The sequence below is a fragment of the Penicillium crustosum genome, assembly GCF_028827405.1.
Source record: "Penicillium crustosum strain IBT 35664 chromosome Unknown utg000001l_segment0_segment0, whole genome shotgun sequence".
Classification (NCBI taxonomy): Eukaryota; Fungi; Ascomycota; class Eurotiomycetes; order Eurotiales; family Aspergillaceae; genus Penicillium; species Penicillium crustosum.
The window spans coordinates 4363148-4375961 of NW_026623122.1; the positions used below are offsets into that span (position 1 = coordinate 4363148).

At 45.7% G+C, this 12814-nt stretch overlaps 3 protein-coding genes across 3 annotated transcripts; 1 reads left to right on the forward strand and 2 right to left on the reverse strand.

Annotated features, from left to right (window-relative positions):
• Nucleotides 1–757: 757 nt before the first annotated feature.
• On the forward strand, nucleotides 758–2186 carry N7487_001644 (uncharacterized protein; the record flags this gene model as incomplete). The annotated part of the gene is made up of 5 exons (XM_056869392.1): nucleotides 758–997; nucleotides 1047–1325; nucleotides 1376–1438; nucleotides 1483–2009; nucleotides 2075–2186. 5 exons carry the CDS (start codon nucleotides 758–760, stop codon nucleotides 2184–2186), a joined length of 1221 nt encoding a protein of 406 aa, XP_056734176.1.
• A 2054-nt stretch (nucleotides 2187–4240) lies between these two features.
• N7487_001645 (uncharacterized protein) lies at nucleotides 4241–5658 on the reverse strand (the record flags this gene model as incomplete). Its single annotated transcript, XM_056869393.1, has 4 exons — nucleotides 4241–4502; nucleotides 4566–4734; nucleotides 4794–5577; nucleotides 5620–5658. The coding sequence occupies 4 exons, from the start codon at nucleotides 5656–5658 to the stop codon at nucleotides 4241–4243; spliced, it is 1254 nt and encodes a 417-aa protein (XP_056734177.1).
• A 1593-nt stretch (nucleotides 5659–7251) lies between these two features.
• Nucleotides 7252–9022, reverse strand: N7487_001646 (putative MFS maltose transporter; the record flags this gene model as incomplete). Its single annotated transcript, XM_056869394.1, has 4 exons — nucleotides 7252–7832; nucleotides 7883–8220; nucleotides 8276–8754; nucleotides 8804–9022. 4 exons carry the CDS (start codon nucleotides 9020–9022, stop codon nucleotides 7252–7254), a joined length of 1617 nt encoding a protein of 538 aa, XP_056734178.1.
• Nucleotides 9023–12814: the final 3792 nt, after the last annotated feature.

Below are 12814 nucleotides of genomic sequence, written 5' to 3' on the forward strand. Positions count from 1 at the left end.
GCATGCACGAATCTCAAGACGCGCTCCTCCTCAAACGACTCACACTTCAAAAGCACGGTGTATTACTCAATCAATTCCAGCAAGCGGTGCAAGAACCCCAAGAACCAACTTGAAGTTGAAATGATCTCACTCGGGCAACAACTTAACGAAGATGTCTCATCCTCCCTCAGTTTTGACAAGAGTAATGGAGGAAAGCTAGCTAGGCCTGCAAGTTTCTCCTCATACTCGACATACTTTGCTTTGTTTCTTTTATTTCTCTCCATACTCTGTAAATGTAGCTACGTTTAATGAAATGTAAATATGCTGTAGCTGTATTTTGTGTATTGAGTGTAAGCATTAATTCCTGTTTTTTCTCACACGGTTTCCTGCTGACGTGGACCTTCAACCTAACCAGCGCGATGACCACGGAAAATCAATTGGCCCACAACATTCCAGTATAATCCCTGTCTTGAAAGTTGGCTTGGCCCATCCCAAATGTAAAGAAGTGCTCTAGTGTCGTTTCGTCGGGTTACAGATGGCGTACAATAGTGCGTTTTCAATAAAAGCGTGGGCTTGGCTGGGGCCAAAAGCCAAGATAAGGGATTCTGGGGTGATAGCGCTGTTATAGACCATGCCATACCTGTATAACCGAGCTAAATTGGAAAATTGTCTTATATTTACGGAAGTATTTCGTGCTACCTGCGCTATCGCTTAAAAAGGTGGTGATTTCCCTTGAAAGTGCTATTTGATTAATTTTAACATATACATCATCGGTGCAATGGACCGTGCTAACCTCACCACTCGCGCCACTGAAATTGCTAACGTTGTTCACACCCTAGCAGGCGACCTGCTTTCCCAGGGAACCTCCGAGTCTTCTTTCGAGCATGGATTACCCGATGTCCTGCAGACCGATGCTCCAGATTCAAATGCCCTGGCCGCACGCATGAAGCTCCTGGGCTTACTCGATGAGTTACGTGATCTCTTGACAGACCCAGCACTCTTGGGTAGCCCTGAATTGGTAAGTAAAGAGGGCAAATTACACTTTTCAACCCGACTAATCTCTTCAGCGTAACCCTTCTATGAGTATATTGGCACTGGTGCGCCTGAAGATCTTTGAGAATTTTCCGAGTGAGGGAACCACCATCAAAGATCTAGCAGAGCGCGTTAATCGCAATGAGAATACAGTTCGCCCATTAATGTCACACGCCGCCACCTATCATGTCTTCTTCCAAGAAAAACCTGATTTTTTCATCCACACAGCTGGTTCCAGGATTCTAACGAAGAATGAGGGCATGCGTTCTTGGATGCTGGTTGGACTTGGCGAGACCACGCCTGGTGCCCTTAAAGTACGCTCCAACTACACCAAATCCCTGTTCATACCAAGCTGATCTCCCAGATCGCCGAAGCAGTATCGCAAAACAATGACTCGGAAGAACCACAACACAGCGTAATCATTCCAGTGACTACCTAGGTATTTAACTGCAAATTGACTAATGGCAACAGGGATGGAATATACAAAATAACACTGATCTCCCGGTCTTCCAAGCCCTCGCCACCATGCCTGAACGTGCGACAATCTTTGCTAAAGCCATGAGTTGGCACGCTCAACTACCTGGCTACTCCCCGCAGTATCTACTAGATCACTTCCCCTTCGGGTCTGGAGATATCACAGTCGTCGATATAGGCGGTGGTATTGGCCATATCGCCCGTGCACTCGCAGATCACTGCCCTAAAGTTCAGTGCATTGTACAAGATCGCCCCGAGGTCATTCTTCAGGCAGAACAACCTTTGCCGGCTAATCTCCAGGATCGTATCCGCTTCCAGCCCCATGATCTTTTCAAAGACCAACCGGTACAGGGGGCTGGTGTTTATTTGTTACGGCATGTACTGCACGACTGGTCCAATAAATACGCGCGGAAGATCTTGCAGGCTTTGATACCAGCTTTGAAGCCTGGAGCCAAGGTGGTACTAAATGATCGTATCATTCCCGGCTATGTAGAGGCACATTATTTGAAAGAGCGTGAAGCACGGTACGAGGTTTATTTTTATATATATTTGAAGTGACGGGGAATTATATACTGATAAGAAGAACCAGGGACTACGATATGTACATGCTTGGTTTGCAGAATGCTCAAGAGCACACACCGGATGATTGGAAGACTCTTTTTAGAGTCTTTTTAGAGACACAGACTCGCGATTCAATGTGAAAAAAAAAATATCCCAGCCATCTAAATCATATCTCTCCATTATGGAGGTGACCTGGGAGGGCTGATGTGTGAAGAATTCAACAGGATAGTGTCATTAGATAATCTATAAGTAAAATTTCAAGTGATCAACTAAGCAAGATGGACCCATCAAAATCAGTCCTATTTTAAGCTTATGAGATGAATTCATGATATGTCTAAGACACAAATAACACAGGACAGGTGACAGGGCCCTTAAACTCCTTTAAGTGGGCCCACTATTGAGGAAAACTGCAGCTCAGAATAACCTCACGAAACTCGACCACTCGTAAAGCCGCATACACCGATATGCGAACCTATTGATTCTTTGACACCTTGTTGCCAGAATCATAGGCTACATGATCTACCAGACCCCAATGCATGGGCATCTCAGGGCCCTGACGCACGATCCCATAGAGCTTCTGTGATGGATTACAGAGGTAGATACATAGCATGAAGATCCAAGGCCTGGAGCAGAACGTACTGGTATGTCGCAGATATTAGTGCCAGGAGTTCGACAGCGTCGCCTACATAACGAGGGGTAATCAAAGCCAGATAGTCCAGGCTTTGATTGTGCATCTATGCGGACTGCACATGGTTGCTACCAGGGTGGTTAAGATATGCCGGCTGAGACATATATGAATCCATGTTAATATCAACACCTTGGAGCGCAAACGAGATTCTCGGGTCGTCGGCGCTGAGATTTGGTGGTGGTCCTTTACGAAGCATCGGATTGAGAATCTCTGGGCACTACAAGAAGATCATTTTGCCCAGCATCTGTATCACGCCCATGGTTTTCTCCATTGCTGATGTTATCCCTGCTGCTTGAAAGTTTCCTCCGTAGTAAACCCGTTCCTCGGCAAGATCAAGGAGTGGGTTGTCCATGGTAGAATTTGGCTCCGTCTGGACTTACTCAAAGTGCGAGTGCAAGGTTCCAGCTGTGGACCGGTCCACTGCATTGATGTGCGTAGCGCATACCGGTCTTGCGTTCGGCCTTCTTCGTCGTGATCCACGTCATGCACCAGCTTAGAATCAGCTACGCGTTCGAAGATGAGTGCAGCTCACTGCTCTAGTTGGCCCGGGGTGAGGTCGAGCCTCGGAAATGAATTGATAGTAGTCGTCTCGCGATCCCAGCAAAGTCTCTGTTCCCATCGCGACAGTAAGGATCTGGAAGGGATAGGGGGCCCGAGTATCGAGAGCGCCTTTGAGTGCGGTAAACCACGAGGCGAAGTTAGATGCGATGGTGATGGTGAGGGTGAGGGTGAGGTGGAGATGTGGGATATTGGTTGAATAGTTGAGAAAGCTAAGCTACGAAGAATCTGGAGTCTGGCAACAGCAATCGAAATTTGTGAAGTCCTGTCATCTTTGATCAGGTGACCCGAAAGTTGCTTCGAGCCCAGGAAAGGTGGACCTATTCGGCCTTCTAATCTATGGTGGTTTATGCTATGGAAATACAAGGGAATAATACCACAGAAACTCTTATTATGTTCTATGATTGCTCTCTCTATGCTAATAACGGAGGACACCTTGATATATTCGGGGGAAGCAAGGAGAAGGGGGAGAAAAGCTCACAGGTTTTCGACCTAAGTGAAAAACCCACGCTCACGATCAATCAGGCGCTGCTGATTACGGTGCATTGTCTTAGTCTGAACATCGAGGAACAGAAACAACCTTAGAAATGATTATTTGCTTACATGTCTTGCTATCCGAGTAATTCATAATATCCCATATCATTTTGAATAGCCTCAAAGCAATAATAGGTTTCATAATTAAAAAGTATCATAATTGCGTTATGAGGCCCTTGGCTCACCTGGATTTGTGCTGAGTGTGATCCGTCACTCCAACTTCACTGTCTTTTCGGTCACTATCTGGGGGTGGAAGATAAAGCATTACAAAGGTTTATTGAGCCCTAAAAACGCAATCAACAAGGCATCTGTGACAGTATTGTGGTAGTCCTTCACATCTACCCTTTGAATATACCATCTGACACTTTACTTCAAACCCTTCTAACCCTCACAATCTTCGCGTGCTTCCAACCTTCACATCCAAGCCTTGCACTCTGTGGATGCGATATCCTTCCAATGGCGCATCTTATACTCTGGGGCTGGGGAAGGTCCTTTCTGAAACCGTAGCTCTCCATTCTCAGTGGAATTACCTTGTCCAGGCTCAACCCATTGACATTCAGTGAACGCCTGCCAAAGCCCTCCTACAAATGAGGAGGCTTTATCCTGGTAATAACGAGGGCCTAAAAGAGGAATAATGGCCCGGGTAGCTTCTTCCGCGTGATAAAAGGGTATTTGTCTGCAGCAAAATGAAGCTATCAGCGTATGAGGCGGAAAGATTCCACCAGAAGGTTTCACTTACGAAAATAAATGATGAATCACATGGAAATCAATGATATTATGGAAGAAGAACCTGCCCATCCAACCAAAGTCGCGGTCAATCGTGGCAAGTGCACCTTTCAAGAAACTCCATGAGTCTTGCTCATATCTCGACAACAATGGATGAGTATGATGAAGATAAGTTATTGCAACTGGCTTTTATTAGTATTGCTGATGCGATACGCCTGGATATAGAAGAACCATTCCTTACCTATCCAATGGTTCACCCACAGCCAAGGAACGACATAGAGCAGGATGATAGATTTGGACCCGAACAAGTTACCCAAATAACATAGCACGCTGATAGTCAAACCTATACCAATGTCTGATATAATCACAGGTAGGTAATCACCGGAGCTAAACAATGAACTGGCGGGGTCGAAATGGCTATTCTGCCACCATCGTCCAGGGCTCTTTGGGTGTGTGCTCTCTGGTCCTGCGGTCAGATTGAAGAGAAGATACCAAGGCCACCCAAAGATCTGTTGGATAATTATCCGGATTGTGGTGACCACGGGAGTATCAGCTGCCAAGTCCTCCAATTTACTCTGCTCGACCTTCAACTTGGCAGCATATGCATCCCGACGGTATGGGACATAATGATGATCTCTTTCCATATGATTTGCATGTAAATGATGTCGGCGGTGTGTCGATTTCCAAGAAAAATATGGCGTCAATAGCATTGAATGGAGAGACCATCCGATCATATCGTTGAGCCATGGACTTTGGGAGAACCCGCCATGACCACATTCATGAGCTAATACCCACAACCCTGTACCGAAAAGGCCTTGGGTGAAGCCATATAGACACCATGATATGGTGTAGAAGTAAGGGTTTGTAATTTGAGGGAGTATGAATGCCGCCAGTGTTGCCAGTGTCACAACGCCGAGGATATCTCTCAGCAAGTAGTAGAATGAGACAATGTAGGATGGGCGGAAGCAATGACCGGGGATCGCATCGCGGAGTTCACGGACACCAATCTCTTTAGGTATGGTCTCCTTCGTTAGTTTCCTATTTCAAACCTATTCATTCTTACTCACTTCCGTATCGGCCAAAGTTTTGTCAGACAAGGGGTCCATGATGTTGATTGTGAGAGGATGGTGTGGAAATGTGGTTAGTATCTTCATACCTGGAATTGAAGCCATATTTATGGCTTCTCTTCCTCCGCTGTAGATTCATCTACCCCTCACTACAGAATATGCATTTGTAATAAATTCCCTCATATTCAAGTGACTAAATGGGACCTGGATTAAAAATCTCTTCCTAGAATGCAACATGCTACCATTTGTATGGAGGAATAACTAGTAAAGGCGTCCAACTGCATCAATGGCGGAAATCTCATCGCAGGATGTGACCTGCTGCAATCTGTATAAAAGAATAGCTCGTAAGGCGTCCAACTGCAGTGATACTGGAAATCTCATCCTCGGATTCAACGTGCTACAATTGAAGGAATAGCTGGTAAGGCGTCCAGCTGCATCAATGTTGGAAATCTCGTTCTAGAATGTAACCTACATTTTGTATGCAGGAATAACTGACAAAGGCGTCCAACTACATCAACGCTACTAATCTCATTTCGTTGCAATTCTAAATTATTGACACGCAAGAATTGGCGTATGCAATCAGGGTTAGCGTTGGGAAGATTTAATGTCATGCTATAAATTATGAAGAATTAGCTTGATGGTTCAACAAGCTTTTCCAGCTCATAGAGTATATCTACGACAGACTATATCAAGATTAGTCAAACATGTTTATATCACAAAAATCTACTTATCTCTTGATTTTACGATTCATTCTAAAAACAGTCTGGTGCGCACACTGCATAGTGCTTGCAAGCCCTCGATCGTTTATACTTGGCCAATTAGGTTAAAAAAATCATATCTATACGCTAGTTTAGCAGGGATATTAGATAATTGTCTGGACAGTTATTTCACGTCGCTGCCCCATTGGCCCCCATAACTTGATCAGCAGCCTACCCCCTCACAAGGGACTGTCCCGTCACTAAATATTGCTCTTCCAGTCTGCTAAACTGCACAATTAACTAATCTACGGGGATATATTGACATTATATGTCCTTCAGCTGACCGAATACGCTTTCTAGGTTTCGTCTAGTGGCGTTTGCGTTCTCCGCAAAAATTGCTAGGTAGACATTATAGATCAGTATGTGTAGGGCAGGAAGGGTTGGGGACTAGATTTTGCAATGAGGTGTTCCATCTAGAACTAACTGGTGCATCTTTCTACCCAGGACTCGAATCAGTGGCAATTCCTTCGCATTTAAGACGGCCGTACAGGTTGCAGAATGCATATGCTGATTAAAGGTCGGTGATGGTGTTGACTAGGACCAGTGCTCTTAAATACCCACTGAAATAACTTTGTCTCAATGTGAAAGAATATATCAGCGGATCAATCGCGTTCAGGATTCCATTTAGGGGCACATGGGAATTGATCACTAATTACTATGTATATACTACTGCGTGGGGCGAAGATGTAAGGATATGTAACATTAAACTAAAAGTGCTAAAACTGATCCAAAACCCCCATCCAATATCCGATATGGTGTAAACAGAGGTAACGATGGGATGGCCACTATTTGGTGTGACATCAACTCGCAAAAATCGTGGCGTTTTCACCAGGACATTTGTACCACACAGGCTTCTCCGAAGAGCAACTTCCATCTACTCATCATCGTGGATATCAACGACCGTCTGCTTCCATTTGCGAGCCGGGACACGACGCCGGAACAAAATGTCGATCTCACGGAAGGACCTGTGCTTCATCTCCGGAATCCAGATCCAAGACATGGCGGTGCAGATAAAGGCGGTACCAGCCCAGATGTAGCCGCTCTTGCCACCCAGGTTCCACTTGTCGGCGTTGAGCATGTAGCTGGAAAGGAAAATGCAAGGAATATTGACCAAGTAGTAGGCACCTCGTCCAATACCGGTTGTCAATGGCCTGAGACGAACGGAAGATGTCTCGCCGATGATGACCCACGAGGCAGGGGCGGGTCCCAAGCAGAACAGGACGGAGACTATCAAGCCAAGTGACGCTTGCGCATTGCTAGCCGCATCACTACGGCCAACTGAAGCCGCAATACCGAGCACGACCAAGAATCCACAGTTTATTAGTTGACCATAGACATAGATGGTACGTCGACCGAGATATGTGGTGAGGACCCAAGAGAGCATGACCATGATCCACTGGAGGGCAGAAGTGATAAGACCAAGTGCAAATGCGGTGTTGTCTGCCATGCCGGCCTCTGTGCTGTTGTTAGTTTGTTATGAGGCTGCGGGAAATAGCTGGACTCACGTTTGAAAAAGTAAACGGCTTGGTTAGCAATTAGATTGCCCGTCAGATTCTGAGATGCGTACACACCGCACACAATCAATGTGCGGTAGCAATCAGTACCTCTCCACAGTTCAACGAGACTGGGCTTCTTCTCAGTCTTCTCGAGTTCAATCGTGCGACGCATCATTGCGACTGCATCAGCGGGGTTATCATTTGAACTCGCGCGTCCAAGGCGTTTGACAGCCTTCTCTGCCTCAGCCAGACGGCCCTGTCGTACGAGCCACCAGGGCGATTCAGGCGCAATGAAGAGTAGGATAGCGAGGGGAGTAGGAAACATCCACTGGAGTGCAATGGGAACCCTGGAATGAGTGTTAGTACAGTGCTCCTGAATGGAATTTATGGGAGCGGACGAACCTATACGATGACGAATCATCCTTGGATTGGTAGTGGTAAGTGATACCACCGACTATGATGGCCCCAATCGCCCAGAACATCTGCAACATCTGGGTCGCTGGAGCTCTCAATCTCATTGGCACAATTTCAGCACAGTAGGCGGGTGCATTGGCGATAAAAATGCCCCACGGGATGCCTTCCAAGATCTGGGACGCGAAAAACATCCCCTGGCTATTTCCGAAATAGAAGATGAAGATGAAGCCGTTCAAGAACATGAGACCGCCAATAGTTGCCCATCGATATCCAATATAACTCGTAATGGGACCTGCCATGAATACACCAATGAAGGCACCGATTGGCCCGCTACACTGGAATGCTGACTGCCATGATGCTTCGATAATGTAGTCATTTGTTACGTCGCTCCATACACCAAAATCTTGGGCAAATCTTTTTGTTGCTATGAACTGTCCCATTAAGAAGACGCAGTATGACTCCATGATCTATCGCACCGTTAGAGGACTGATCTGTCTATCATGAGCAAGAGCTTACAATGGTGCATGACATCACGAATGCCCACCAGCTAGCAGCGGGGTAGGCCCTGACAGCTTGGAGCACAGTCATATTATGTTCGACCGCCTCGGCATCGATGGCAGCCGCTCTGTCGTAGTTGACCTTCTCGTTGGCATCGTAAACAGGCTCACCCTTGGAGGTGGGCTGAGCCTCGATCTCCAACGCCGAGGTCTGCTTCTCTGTGGTGTCGCTACTCATGTTGGCAATTTCTGAAAGAAACGGGTGAAGGAAATAGAGGCAGGCACGACTGGGGGTTTCAGATCTTTATACCTGCGGCGACACGCTCATGATTATGATCCCGATCTTGGCTCAATTTAGTGAAACTTACTCCGGAGCTTGAACTCCTGAACCCAACATCTCCAATCATAGGGGTCATTTTTCCGGGAACTACGGTAGCAGTGTCATTTGATTATGGCGGGTTCTCGTCGAGCGAAGTAATCTGACAGATACTAGTCCTAACAGATACTAGTCGGGAGGGAATGTACCGGTTGCTTTGCGGGGTATGCCGAAGTGGCAATTTGGTGACTAGATGTATTGGTGTGCGTCTAGGTGTGGCGTTCTATTCGCCGGACAATTTCCTGCTTTGGATCGTAGGGGAAGGCCCAGGATCCTCGTTCCATGTCTGTGCCCGTGCACTCTGAAGTCCGACCCTCCTGATTTCCCGGTCAGAGTGGTTAAGCTCTGTCGGGCCTATTATAATAAGCGAATGAATTTAACCGGGGAGCTGTGAGAGGATAAGCGCTAGTGCTTGACCTCGGGCATCAAGTACCACAGGGAATGTTAAACGTGACCCATTCAGAATTTCTTTAAACGCTGGCCTCCGAAAATGAAGTTGGACGCTCATGGTGCTCTATCTCTGTAGAATAAGATGCTCAGATGTGCAGGGTCCAACATAAATATTATCTTAAAAGCTGACGAATCTCAGAGTTGGACACGGCTCGGTGTTATCTCATCCGCGCGCTATGGGCTCGGCGGGTTTTACCCCGGAATGTCACTAGTTACCCCGCGCCATGACCCCGGACGGATCCTGAATCTCCTCCAATAGCCAATGGAGAAAAAGAGTGGCATTTGGCCAGGTAAACTCCAGCCCATAATTTGCGAAGTTTTTGAAATCCAACCCGTTTCTACCCCAGCTCCAATGTCTTCTCACGAACCACACGATTTCTACGTCAGGGACTTGGGGCCTTAATAGGTGTGTTCCTCTCTGGCCGTGAGTGGTTACCAAGACGCATCCTTACTGGCAAGGTTGAGGGGCCAAAGAGCAAAGTATGAAAGAGAACTCCACTTTGGAAGCCACCGTCCCTTAGTGCGACCACATACTTATTAACAATCTATCACAAGGTAACATCAAAATGGCACCTAACCTATCTCCTTCAAAACATAAGCTTATATACGACATACTCCACAGTGGGGAGCCTCTTCATCGCAGATAAAAAAAAGCCACTGGCTGCAGTGTGCATACCCTTCTGAGAATCTCTTTCAATATACCAGCATTCAACGGCGCTAAAGCACCACCTAACAAAGCTGGGGGACCAAAAAGTATCAGTCCAATTATAGTATAGACTGAAAGCCCTTGACGACCATCTATCTGTCTAAAATTCCCGGTCTATATATCTCGGCAGTCTCACTTGCAATGCTACTTCATGATTCCAGTATCCTCAGTTTTTTATGGTGGAATAGGTGATAGGGGCGATAATTAATTGATTGCCAAATTTGGACTTTCACTACGCATTGATTATTATTATCATTATTATTTTAACTAGCAGTGGTTTAGTATAGTACACTCCCCCTCTACCTAGATCTCTGGTAGAACCTGATTTTATTTAAAATGTGAATTTAAACTAGACACATTGATACAGTACGTGTATCCTCATAGAGAAAAGACTGTATGTATTGAGGTGGACGACCAGGGGAAAAGAAGAAGAGAGAGAGCAGGCAATCTAGCTGGGTTCTATCTACATGTGATGCCTTAGGCATCCGGGCATCCAACACATATCTACAAGATCAATGTAGGTATATCCCGGCCAGGGGTCGGAAACTCTTATAAGCCTAAATATGCAAAATTGTGGAGCGAAACCCCAGTCAATTATTTGGAAAAGGCTGGTATACTTACACACCTTCGCTAAATTTGAAGCTGTACGGCTGTATGAAACCTTAAAAACTTTAACAAAACCTTAGCCCTAATGGTGAGAGGGGCTCGGATTAGTCCCAAGGTTGGGAGGGAAGCTAACTTAGGTGGAGATCCATTCCTTATTAAGCGGCTGAAAGGAGTATATGTATCAATGATGCCTAGGTAGACAGATACATCTTTCTACTATTTCAAACCTCAATCCCAGATTATATTCAATATTCCTGTTTCCTATGTTATACCGAAGTTTACCACACGAGAATCGTTTCATTATCTCTGGAATCTCCGAACTACTTGAAAGCCAAGAATTGAAGCCAGTCTCCGACTGTCACCCTTCTCCACAATCCCACTTCTGCAACAGGGTACGAAGCTAGGGGCAGAGATTGAAAACTTAGCAGAGAAACACCCTATGCACGACGACGATGTCCCGCTAATTATAGACTACCTTGGTGATGTAGATTGAATGGAGAAAGCACTGCATGTATTGTGGTCGACGGACGACTGAGAGAGAGAGAGGAAGAGAGGGAGCAGGTAAACTATCTACTATGGGTTCTATCACATGTGTCGGATTGGTCTGTATTGTAAATGTAGGGGTCCAATCAGTGGTACTCAACTCTCTGTATTTCTGTATCGGCTCTTGGTACAATTTATATGGAGCCATGATTACATAACATTAATTACAAAAATGTGTAGGATTAATAAATCCCCCGGTATGCCGGTCGTCATGCTCCGACATACCCCCTCAGCTATCCCAGTATGGGATTGCTGGACTTGTTAGATCGGCATATTGATCTCCATGGTTTAATTGACTAGGTCATTAGATAGCCTATGTCTACCATCCTGAGCATCCTTAGGAAGCTCTCATGCTTCTGGCGAGATAGCATCTTTGTGAGTCTATCTGCAACCATGCTCGCCGTCGGCACCCATCGCACCATTATGCGTCCTTCTCTAACCTCTTGCCGAAGCCAATGATGATGAATGTCGATATGCCGAAGCTTCGTTTCGAAGGCAGTGTCCTTACTAGTAAGTAGGCTGATCGTTCTCTCGTTATCGCAGTCGATTGTTATTAGACCTCGTCCTCACCCGCACCGAGTCCCTCAAACTGGAATTGAAAACCGACCCGCATGCGGGTCGGTTCTCTCAGAGGGAATTGGGAGCCGACCCTCAACCCGCATTGCTCTGCCAAGACTTACCCTCACCGACCCGCGTCACCCGCAAATACATAATTATTTCCTAATTGAGCTGCACAAAATGGATGATTCATTTGATAAATTACTGTTATTTACTGTTGTTTTGTTCACCCTTCTCTTTACTCACAACAACTCTTCCTAACCATATATAAATTTAGGAAATCATTATATATATCTTATTTATAGTATACCTTATACTAGTTTTAAGGAATGAAAACACTAGAATCTAGGTTTAGGTTGTAGTGGAAGGACATTTTAGTAGTCTATATATATTATAAGAGAAATGTGACGATTGAGACTGGACTGTACTGTCCTTTCTGCCAGTACTGGCCGCCTTACAGGGATTTCTTCGGCCGAATACTTTTTGCCGTCGTTGACCGCCTGCCGAGTTTGAATTGTTTGCGACAGGATCCCACAAAGGATCCTGCCCCAGTAGATCTTTTTCTTTCTTTCTTTTTACTCTCTGTACTTAGTATTCTCGTTGAAATGCACTCTTTTGTTTAAGAACTGGCTGGTAACAGGTTAAAGGTATTTATTTTCCCACTTATAGCCTTCGTGACTTCTTTCACTCTTTATATACCCGTTCCTCGGACCCACCTAAGCTCTTAAGCTCTATCATAATAGCCAAGACATCTCGCAGACGATCTATTATCACCAACTTAGAAAAGAAAT